This window comes from Bactrocera latifrons, unplaced genomic scaffold (assembly GCF_001853355.1).
Source record: "Bactrocera latifrons isolate USDA-ARS-PBARC rearing strain unplaced genomic scaffold, ASM185335v1 scaffold_107, whole genome shotgun sequence".
NCBI lineage: Eukaryota > Metazoa > Arthropoda > Insecta > Diptera > Tephritidae > Bactrocera > Bactrocera latifrons.
In genome coordinates this window covers 491,277-502,590 of record NW_017534486.1, presented here as the reverse complement: position 1 = coordinate 502,590, position 11,314 = coordinate 491,277, and the positions used below count along the sequence as shown (strand labels likewise).

The 11,314-nt window shown below is 35.8% G+C and overlaps 3 protein-coding genes across 3 annotated transcripts; 1 reads left to right on the top strand and 2 right to left on the bottom strand.

Moving 5' to 3' along the window:
• Window positions 1-170: 170 nt before the first annotated feature.
• On the top strand, window positions 171-2,770 carry LOC108970454. The gene is made up of 4 exons (XM_018935856.1): window positions 171-417; window positions 1,070-1,222; window positions 1,287-1,899; window positions 1,960-2,770. Exons 2-4 carry the CDS (start codon window positions 1,089-1,091, stop codon window positions 2,308-2,310), a joined length of 1,098 nt encoding a protein of 365 aa, XP_018791401.1. The 5' UTR covers window positions 171-417; window positions 1,070-1,088; the 3' UTR covers window positions 2,311-2,770.
• On the bottom strand, window positions 2,751-3,364 carry LOC108970464. The gene is made up of 2 exons (XM_018935870.1): window positions 3,087-3,364; window positions 2,751-3,027 (listed from the first exon to the last, which is right to left on the bottom strand). Exons 1-2 carry the CDS (start codon window positions 3,237-3,239, stop codon window positions 2,929-2,931), a joined length of 252 nt encoding a protein of 83 aa, XP_018791415.1. The 5' UTR covers window positions 3,240-3,364; the 3' UTR covers window positions 2,751-2,928.
• A 619-nt stretch (window positions 3,365-3,983) lies between these two features.
• On the bottom strand, window positions 3,984-6,595 carry LOC108970529. The gene is made up of 6 exons (XM_018935975.1): window positions 6,338-6,595; window positions 6,134-6,264; window positions 5,935-6,058; window positions 4,707-5,105; window positions 4,313-4,644; window positions 3,984-4,241 (listed from the first exon to the last, which is right to left on the bottom strand). Exons 1-6 carry the CDS (start codon window positions 6,491-6,493, stop codon window positions 4,175-4,177), a joined length of 1,209 nt encoding a protein of 402 aa, XP_018791520.1. The 5' UTR covers window positions 6,494-6,595; the 3' UTR covers window positions 3,984-4,174.
• Between the last annotated feature and the right edge of the window lie 4,719 nt (window positions 6,596-11,314).

Genomic DNA, 11,314 nt, shown 5'->3' with positions numbered 1-11,314 from the left:
TATAGTCACAGCTATGTAGTTGTGCAGCTGCCTCAATAACTATGTCCTTAAGAACGTGTGTATTTTGAAATTTGACAGATGCCGCTTGCAGTCTGTCGCGCTCTATGTGTTCTGGGTGTTATGTTCATGTAGCAACTCTCAAAATGGTTGTTCGCAGGTAATGTTCGTTGTGTATGTTGGACGTTCGAGTCGATCACCAACCAGGACAAAAATTTAGCAACAACTTTTCAGGTCGTATAAAAAACAAGAGTGGCGTGTAAAAACTACTGCATATGTTGTAAACAAAAACTGAAAACATCTAATTCGTTCTTTTATATTTAAAAGTGTGCAGTTGAACTTATTACTTACCTTAATTAGGAATATAAAATCACTGAGTGAAAAGTGTGTCAAAAAGGAAAGAGCAATAATACGAAAAAGGTAACCTGGTGCTAAAGTGACTATTAAAAAGGGAGACTTTCATTGCAGTTTTGAAATCTTTAGTAATAATAACCTGTAGTGAAATTTGGTCTTAGGATATTAATATAATATTAAATATTCGGGGGCAAGATCGCATATTTGTTGGGATCCGTTTCTAACTCCCTGATTTATACGGCGCGCAAACAGAGAGCAACATCCGAACGCGAGCGTGTTCGCTCGACCTGCTCGAGGGTAAGGAGCATTTCCGCAGACACCAACAAATAAATACAACCAATCCTTAAGAGGCTGTTAGGTGGTTTATATTATTATTTTTATACCCTGAACAGGATATTTTAAGGTTGTTATTAGAACGAAATGTCTTTGTGTTTTATCAATTACATTCCGAGCCTTAAATCAGTCGTTCAATGATATTAAGGTATTCTGTCCTGGTCGGTATTTGAATCTGTTTCCATCTGTTGTTGTTGCTGTTGTTATCTCACATATAATGGTTCCTAAATTGGGGTATTTTTCTAGTTTCTTTCCTCAGGAAACAGTTGACAAATCTGTCTGCTAAATTATTCATAATTTACTATAAACATTTAACAATTACCCTTTGCACTTAACTATTCAGTAAGAAAACTTTTTTATATTTAAAATTGTTATAAACTTTCAGAGCATACTAATCGTTTACGATGTCGGCTGCTTTGAGTCCCTTACATTGTGATCTAAGGTCATATTCAAGGCTTTGGCTCGGCGAGTTCATTGAACTTTATCAACAGGAAGAATGTTTATGGCACCCAAAACATCCAGATTATAGCAATCATAGGTAAATAAAAATGTATAACTGTTTATATAAGCAACTTATGTAATTATTTAAATAATATCTGCAGTGTACGTAATAAGGCCTATGATCGTTTGGTAGAAAAACTTAAGGAAGTTGAACCGAATCCAGATCGTGCGATGGTTGTGCGCAAAATCAACTCATTGCGTTCTGCATTCAGACGGGAATTTCGTAAATCAAGTTCAAAAAACAACTATGAAACTAGATTGTGGTACTATGACAAATTGCTGTTCATCGCCGAACAAAATCCCAAACGTCTTGCAGCTTTGCGTGATGCCAAAACACCTAAACGACCGTTAGCAATCAGTTTCGATGTGGACGATTCTATGGAGTTTGAAGAGGAACCTGTTGTAGAAGCTGCTACAGTATCACCATCAGAGAATATCAATCATAATAATCAAGCCACTGAAATTAAAACTGTAACTGTAACAGCGGGTGAATGTGTCATTGTGAAAGATGAAGATCAGCACCAACAGCAGCATCAAAATCAAATTCAACATCAGCTGCAGCATCAACACCAACACGAATTACAGCAACAACAACATAGCGCCGAACAACACATGCAACATGCAACAACCACAACGCAACCGCAGCACGCAACTGAAGTCAAAGTTTTGGAAATAACATCTCTCGACACAAATTCGCAGCGAGAAATACAACAGGTATACATTTTTATTAATACATTATGGAATCTTTATTAAACACTTTTTCATATTATTTAGGCTGTCAATTCGCTGGAACAACATCAGCAACATATTCAACAGCAATTGCATCAACAGCAACATCAACAACAACAGAATCAGGGTGGTTCAGCGCAAATCGCACAAATTCATCAGCAAGTTCCAACCATACAAATTGCACGTGAGCACCTGCAACCGTTGTTCGGTAACTCGTATGCAACGACTACAACTCACCGACAGGAGGATGAATACGACGCTATCGGTATAAATGTGGCATCCAAGTTGCGAGTAATGAATCCAACTCAACGAATTATTGCCGAGAAATTAATTAGTGACGTGCTATTCAATGGGCAATTAGATAGTCTCAGCGTCTCTTCAACTTTGACTCAGTGAAAATACATATGTCTTTGTAACACAGCAAATTTTGTGCAGGTAATAATTTACAATCTAAGTTATTAGGATTTATATAAGTAAGCAAATAGTTATATAAGTTCTAATTGTATGATATAAATACTAAAATTTAAGAAGTTTTTCTAAAATTGTGCTACGGTATATAAAACATTTTATATACAACATTAAATATTATGTTTAGCTTGGAAAATATACATATTTAGCCGGTACATTTGGTACCATCCTTCTTATTCTGTTTATAGTTTGTTTAACATTATAATACGACCATTTAAATAAAATAAACCTTATCTTAAACTGAATGTAGGGATTTGTATAGCTACATACATAAAAACTGTTTATACTATTCAATTGTGTAAATACATGTGAGTAATCTCATCTCAATTTGGCAGAAAGAACTCGCTGAATATTATTAAAAAATAAAGTATATTTTACTGTATATTGATATTGACAGCAAATTTTTATTTCGCACGTCACACTTGATTATGTAACTCATTAAACATTACAAACATAAATAGTAAAGGCGAATACGTGTTTATACATATTTCAAATAGCAAAAACGTGATATTTACAAAATTCAATACCGTATTACGAATGCTAATTTTATTTAACTGCTGCCGTTGTAGCAGCAGGAGTTGTGGCTTCAACATTTTGCTCACCTCCAGTAAAACCTTGCACCCGCTTCCAGCAATATTTTGCAAACTGCAAAATAAATTAAATATAAAATGTTCCTAAGTTTTGTATTTAGCTTTTCTGCTTACCGTTACAACAGGCAGATCGATCTCTTCTTCGGCGGTAACTAATGTGCGATTCTTTTGCATTACACTCCATGCGTAATGCATACCAATAAGTGAGGGAATCATCACAATCGTTACCAAATTGCGTTGTACAAATGTTTGATTCTTTTTCATCATATTTGTATATTTATTGTGTTTTTATATTTTACAAATTTTTAAACTTTAGATAGTAACACCGCTCTATCAATGAAACAATTTTTACGAATTATTGCGAACAGCTGTTTTGTGAATGTAAAATCAAAACAAATGAAATGGACAACAGCTGTGTTTATTGTGTCGAGTGGTGACAGAGTTACCGCGTCCAAGTAGATTATTAAAAATCGAGTTGAGAACGGAAACACCATACAAATATGTTATTTATTAAACGTTATTTTTAAAAGACTTTGTTATTCTTCCTATAAAAAATGAGCTAAGAAAATAACTACTACTCAACACTAGTTACTTAATGTACGAAAATATACGAATTTTAAGAACACGGTATTTATTATATAAACTACTTGTGTATGTTTAACTAAATCTGAAAATGCAACCGAGCAACCGCTTGTATTCAAAGGAAACCGTTTTGACAGCTCTTTCTATCCAAGTTGCTTGACATTCAAGTTATGTTAAGGTTAGTGATAAATACAGCTCTTTTATAAAAAATAAGCTTTGAGTATTTGTTTTTGATGGATCAGTTTGTATGGCATCTACATATGTGCTGTAGTGTTCCAAAAGCGCCGATACCAACAAATGAATATATTCTTGGCCTGTATTGATATCTCAAAAGTGGTTGACTCCTCACACAGATCATTTACATATAGACTTTATAGCGTTTCCGCTACCAGTTTACCCAGTTTAGGGTATAAAAATTGGTCTACGCTAAAAGTATACTAGCAAATGCATCGTTTTTTTTTATTGATTTCATTAAACAATTATTTATATTTTACATCTGATTTCTATCCAATCTATCATGATTTATTAATTGTGGACTAAGTGGCTTGCTGAGAATTATATATATTTGCGTCAGCACACATAAAGAACTTTCTTCCGTCTTTAATGACTCACACAAGTATTTAACCTAACAGCATCTTTTCGCGTCGAGCTAACATATCCAATATATATTGATGTATTTGTGCAAACCTAAATTCATACAGATAATTAGATGATTAAGAGTCCATAAAATAAGTACTACTCAATTAATTTTAACTCACCGATTATCTGTCGCACCACGAAAGAATCCTTTTGCTATCTTTGACATGGCATGATTGTGAAAAATGAAAACGTGCGTCAAATACGCGAGATTATATGGTACCAACAATTTAGCGAACGGGACACTTTTTAGAATTGTTGCTATTCTATTTTCAGGCTTCTCCACTGGCTGAGAGCAGTATGATTGCCAAAATGCTTGCACAGCTATCACAAAGGCCAAAACACTAAACGCCAGTTTGTTGAGGAAGAAATATGACAGACCACCCAAAGCGGCGGCAAGCAAATGTTCTCGTGTGCCATAAACTGTATAGCGAGTTAAGAGACAGCTTGACATCTGCAAAAGCAACACATTTGTAAATCATTTCAATAAGTAACGAAAGAAACTACTAATATTACTCTGTATATTCCCACATAGGAGAGAAAAAATGCAGTCATTTCGAAGCGTATCATCTTCAAGTCTCTCAAACGTCTTGGCATTCTCCCCTTAGTTACAGTGCTTAGTAAATCTAATGGTATGCCGTACATCAAATAACTACTCATTTCCCTCGATATATATTGGGTACACGATGTGCCCTCATGCAAACATTTTCCCGAATTTTGAAGATCTTCCAAGTTCTCTACACCTTTTTGTTGTGATTCATCTGTGTTTGATGGCTGTATAAACCAGAATCCATTGAATTCCTTACGGCGCTTAAAATGTAATACAACGGCGCTGGAGAGCATGAAGACTATTGTCTGAATGGGTAAGGATTTTGTTATGAAGTGGTTTTGTTTGCGCAGCCAGGTTTCTAAAGCCTGTAAAAAGTTGATTCGGAGATTGTTTAATACAGATGATACAAACAATGCGTTCTTCAGTTATATAAACCAAATATTGATGTGAAATTATGGATTTGGAAAATCCGGATTTTTTTGTTAAAATCGATTCCATCAATTATTATGATGTTGTTCGGATATCTTCACAATGTCTTCGAAATGGCAGCTTTAGAATCGGCTATCGTCGGAATATCGTTAACATCGGTGGTGGTACATGAATTAAGATGATCTTCAGAATTTTCTCTATACTCTTTATAAGCTTAGTCTCCTCACTCTCTGCAATTTGTTTAAAACCACTGGGGCTCGGAAATGGTACATCGGTGGATTGTGAGCTCGCACACAATGCACATTGTAAAATGTATACAATAACGATATGTTTACCAGGCTTTGAACCAGGTTTTGAACCTCCTCGTCTACATACGGCTTTACAAACCAATTGTACGACAAATGTGCAAAGTATAGGTATTGTCTGATGTTCCAACTTCTTTAACACTCTATGATGGCGATAACCTTCTAATTTGACACCAATTTCTGTTCGGTGAACACCAAAAACCAAAAAGCATGGGTCCAGATAAGAAGAATACATTAACAGGCTTTCAGTTCGTACTGAACTTTTTACAAACTTCGGCTGTCTTCACATTTCATACTTTTCTTTATATTCCATAGCGAGCCATCTGATACGATATTTGTCGATGGAAAGATGTCAAGTTCAATCGCTTGTTTGCAGCATCTTTTTCTCGATCAAACCAAGTGCTTGCCCTTCGGGTCTTCGCCTAAAAATTAAAAGCGCTTTGTCTTGCAAATATCTTACCGCTTGTGCTGTTGCTGTGCCGAAGAGGCGGACGGTACGTATGGGGTAGAACCAACATAACTGGAACGCTGTGTACGTTGGCAAAAATGTTGCCGTCAATAAGTAGTATCTTCCAAACAGGCGCCTTTAATTCCAACAATATTTGACCAATTGAAACTATTTTATGATTTCGAAAATCAGAAATTTCAAATATAATCACCTGTAAAGGCATATGCAGTAGATAGTCAAAGCAGAGCTGGTCGCACCCCATAGCGAAGTTTCCAAATAGTGACGTAGTATATTTAAGAGCGTTTGACGGTTCAAGCTACGCGGTCTGAGCACTAGCGGTGACTGCAAATACGTAATCGATTAGATAACAACACTTTCAGACCACAGACAATACACGACAATGATGTGCACTTACAATGGCTAACGGCAGGAAATATTTTAAGCAGCCCACAGAGCAACGATACCAATTCCATCTGAATATTTGTTTACATGTTAGGCCATCATGCCTTAATAGCTCCGAGCAGCTTACAGAATTGTAAGGTGGTTGATAGAGTTTGCTAATCTCAACCATTTTTTATACGCCTATTTATTATATATGTAGTTTAGCACATATATCGGGCAGAGTGCATTGACAAATTTGAACAACCGACCGTTGCGTTCGGAAAGGAACTGATTGATTTGTTCCCGGCTTGTGTTATTGCAAGTGTCGCACATATTTGAGTTAGCTGCAAGCCGAAGGTCGCTAATACGCGTTTATACACACATAACTATGTAAATATGTACATAACTGATCCAACGTAATACATTAGCTCAAATTGCAAGCAATAACGATGCCGATGTTACCCTATGAAACATATGTTGGCTCAGATTCAAGTGTAGTGTTATGTCGCTCAACAATAAACAAATTGCAAAAATAAACATTTTCTTCATTTGTCGAAATGCCTGACAAGGTGTCAAATGAATTAATTAAAATTAGTTTTTTAATAAGATATATTTCGCTATAATTAGCCTATACTTTGGCTGGTCTGCTCGTTAGACATGCTTCGTTGAGCTTCGTTGAGCTTCTTCAACTCATATTTGAAGTGGGTGTCGTAAAGTTGTCTGACAAATGGCGAATCCTAGCGGCTGTTTGATTATTATAGCCTAAACAAGATATACAAGTACATACATACACATGTATGTATTCAGTTTGTCACGAAATTTGTAACACCCAGATGAAAAATAAAGGATATAGTGCTTGAAAATCGTCAGACAAGTGTTAGAGAGATGACAAAGAGTTCGAAATCTCTCGCGAGTTCCTTTGAATGATTTTAATTTATAATTTGGGTATGAAACGCGTTTTTGCTATATGTAAAGCTGTATATTTTTCAAAAAGTGTACCGGAAACAGGTCTCTTTGCACAAGCTCGATCGTGCGAATTCCGATACCACCTTCATGGAGAGTATTATAACTGCCGATGAGACATGAATTTATGAGTTTGACATGCAAACAAGTCAACAATCATCGGAATGGAGGGAAAAAATGCCAAAGCCGCTCAAAGATCAAGGTGATGCTCATTGTTTTTATCGATATTCTTGGTTTGGTGCTTCATGAATTTGTTCCCCAGGGACAGACGGTCAATAAGGAGTTCTATTTGGTCATACTGAGATGTTGCGTGAGAACATCCGTCTATCACAGCCGTAGTTATGGAAGAACAATTTAAAGCCAAAAATGCAATAAATAGCATTGTTTAACCACCGTATTCTCCAGATTTCGCTCCGTGTGATTTTTTTTGTTCCCCAAACCGAAATTGCCGCTCCGTGGAATCTGCTTTCAGTCGATCGCAGAGATGAAACACGCTGCAGGATATTATGGTCATCCCAAAAAGTGCCTATGAAGTGGGGGTTACTAAGAAAGTGACTACAATTTCAAGGTACTTTTATGTATACTTTCTCTTATGCTGTATTTTTATGCTATAAGAAATATATTTGTTAAGGGTAAAACTATTATAGCTTCGATGCAGTCGAAGTTCACTATTTTACAAACTTTTTAGTGTCAAAAATAAGCTCTGAAGTCTTGATATTGTTCGTAAATATTAAGTTTAGAACCCACCGAGAGCGAGCTATTTGTTCTCATAGTCTCAAGTTCCCTTTTTTCAAGAATGCATTACATTTAAAAAAATTTTCAATGAATTCATATAAAATTATCAGTTTGCGACAAACTGTTTCAAAAGTGAGCCAGACCTTAGCATACCAAGTTCTAACTCGTATAATTTTTCTCTTATTAGTGCGGTGCAGACATGGCAAAACACAATAAATTATGCTTGTCAATTTGTAAACAAATAACATTAAGCAGTGCGTGTTTCTTGTTTAATTAAAGATTTATTCAACAGAGAAATCCCATTAAATTCTGGTGCTTTTGATTGGTACAAATTATTTAAAGAGAGGCGGGAATGCTTTGACGACGAACCACATCCAAGACAGATATCAACTGATAATCCGCACGTGAATAAAATAAAGGAATTGGTGCTTGAGGATCCACGATTAGCAGACAGAGATTTACAAGCATCTTTGAAATATCGGAAAAATCAGCGAAAAATATTTTGAAAAATCATTTGGGTCTATTAAAAGTGAAAGCACGATGGGTTTCAAAATCACTAAATCTTTTTTGAAAACAGCTTGACGTTAACGTCTATAAAATAATGCTTTCCGAATATCGGGATGTCACGAGACGTATTATTACGAGCGCAGAGTCTTCGATCTATGCTTGCGATCCGGAAATAGAGGCAAAGATGAGCAGAAGTTGACGAAATCGCGTCAAAGCAGGTCAAAAATCCTGGTTATGCTTACAGTTTCCTGCGATTATCGACGTGTGGTGCACTCCGTGTGCTGAATATTTGCGAATATTGGAAAAGGCTTGTGGCTATCTAAGACAGAAGGTTGCGAGTGGTACAAAGACTTCTCATTCTGGACGACCTTCGAACTCTTCAACTGAGGAAAATATTGAGAAAGTGAAAGATATTTTGTTTGCAAATTATCAGGCAAGTCTTAGAGAGCTGGCAAGAGAGCCCGATATCTCTCGCGACTGCGTGCGAATGATTATGGTGGATATTTTGGGTATGAAACGCTTTCTTGCTCGGCTCGTTGCGATAAAGCTGAATTTTTTCGCATCGAGCCTCGATTGTGACCTAATTTAAAGATAAAAACGCAATGAATACCATCGATCAAGCACCGTATTCACTAGATATGGCTCCATGTCAATTTTTCTTGTTTCCCAAACTGAAATTCTCGCTCCGTGGAATACATAAGAAAAACAGCTTATGAAAAGTGGAAAATGGTAGCTTCAGTGACCAACTAATCAAAGTAAGTCTTGCGGATTTTTAAACAGTTTTGAAACACATGAATGTATTCCATATGTAAGTAAAGACAAAAAAAACGTTTGTGACCTTCCACTAAGAAGTATGTCTGGTGATATAATTTCGTAAAAATATTATAGCTCAAAGCAGGGTAGGCTGATAATAAATCATACCATAAGTCCAGTCTACTCCACATTAAAGTGGCAATTCAAATTTATTTGACTTTTTTCCGCTATAAGTGACAGCGTTGGAATAATAATTCTCCAACCTAACATATCAATCACGGGGCCATATTAAGGTATTATGTAATGAAGCGACACGTTTTCGCATAACATTATTATAAAGCATAAAGCACACGCGAATACCAAGCACTCATTTTTTATTGAATACGAAATACTCAAAGTTAAATTGCAATATGTTAATAAGCCATGTCTTGACACTTGCATTTGTGTAAATTATTCCTCTAAGAACATTATTTAAATAGCGTTTCATCGTGTTAACACTTTATTTGTAAATCTCTAGTGATTAACTAATGTGTTACTTGCTTATTAGAGGTCATCAGACCCTAAATTATTTATTATTGAAACATACAAACAGGGTATAATAAGTTTGTCACGAAGTTTGTAACACCCAGAAGGAGACCCTGTAAAGTACATATATAAATGATCAGTTTGTTGAGCTGAGTCGATTTAGCCATGTCCGTCTGTATATATACGATCTAGTCCCTCAGTTCTTAAGATGTCGTTTTGAAATTTTGTAAACGTCATTTTCTCTTCAAGAAGCTGCTCATTTGTCGGAACTACCGATATTGGACCACTATAACATATGGTTGCCATACAAACTGAACGATCGGAATTAAGTTCTTGTATGGAAAACTTTCACATTTGACGATGTATCTTCACAAAAGTTGGCACAGATTATTTTCTAAGGCAACAATGTAATCTGCGAAGAAATTGTTCAGATCGGCTCACTATAGCATATAGCTGCCATACAAACCGAATGATCGAAATGAAGTTCTTGTATGAAAAACTTCCACATTTTACGTGGTATCGTCACGAAATTTGACATGGATTACTGCTTAAGGTAATAACATAATCTCCGAAAACATTATTCAGATCGGATTACTATAACATACAGCTACCATACAAACTGGGCACATAGTTACTAAAAGAAATGTACCTGTGAAGGATATATTAGCTTCGGTGCAGTCGAAGTTAACGTTTTTTCTTGTTTTTGTTTAGATATTATTTTTTTCATTTAAAATTTTTTTTGTTTACTTATATATTTTATTAGCTTTTATTAAGTAGCGAAATAAATTGATAAATACAAAAAATTTACTTTTACTATAAATGTGTAAGGAAGAGCTAACGTCGGGTGCAACCGAAATTTCATACTCCTGCAACTTGTAAGAATAAAGGCCAGGGAAATGCTTTAAGGTGTAAAACGTCACCAGAGATTGAAATTTAATTCGAATTTTCTATTAACTTGGTACAAAAAAGTCACCGGAAACTGTAAATAAAACGCAAAATATTTAATTATTCATCATTATTAATTTTGTCGCCTTGAAAGTAGTCCACACTAGATATAATACACTTATGCTAACGATTTTTATAATTCTCGAAACACTTTTCATAAGGACTTTTTGGGATGACCTTCGGCTCCTTTAGCGAATTTTGGTTTATCTCTTCGTTCGATTGAAAACGGGTTCCACGGGCGGCAATTTCAGTTTAGAGAACAAGAAAAAATCACACGGAACCAAATCTGGTGGGTATGGTGCTTGATCGATTATATTCACTGCGTTTTTGTCTTTAAATTCGGTCATAATCGTGGCTCGATGCGAGATGCGATGTGCATTATTACCGTGTAAAATCCATGAATTTTCCTTCCATTTTGACGGATGTTCTTAAACAAACGCCTCAATACGGCCAAATAGAACTCCTTATTGACCGTCTGTCCCTCTGGAACAAATTCTTGATGCACCAAACCACGAGGATCGCCTTGATTTTGGAGCCTTTTGCAACATGTGCAACGATTCCGCAAACGAATACAAAATTTGAG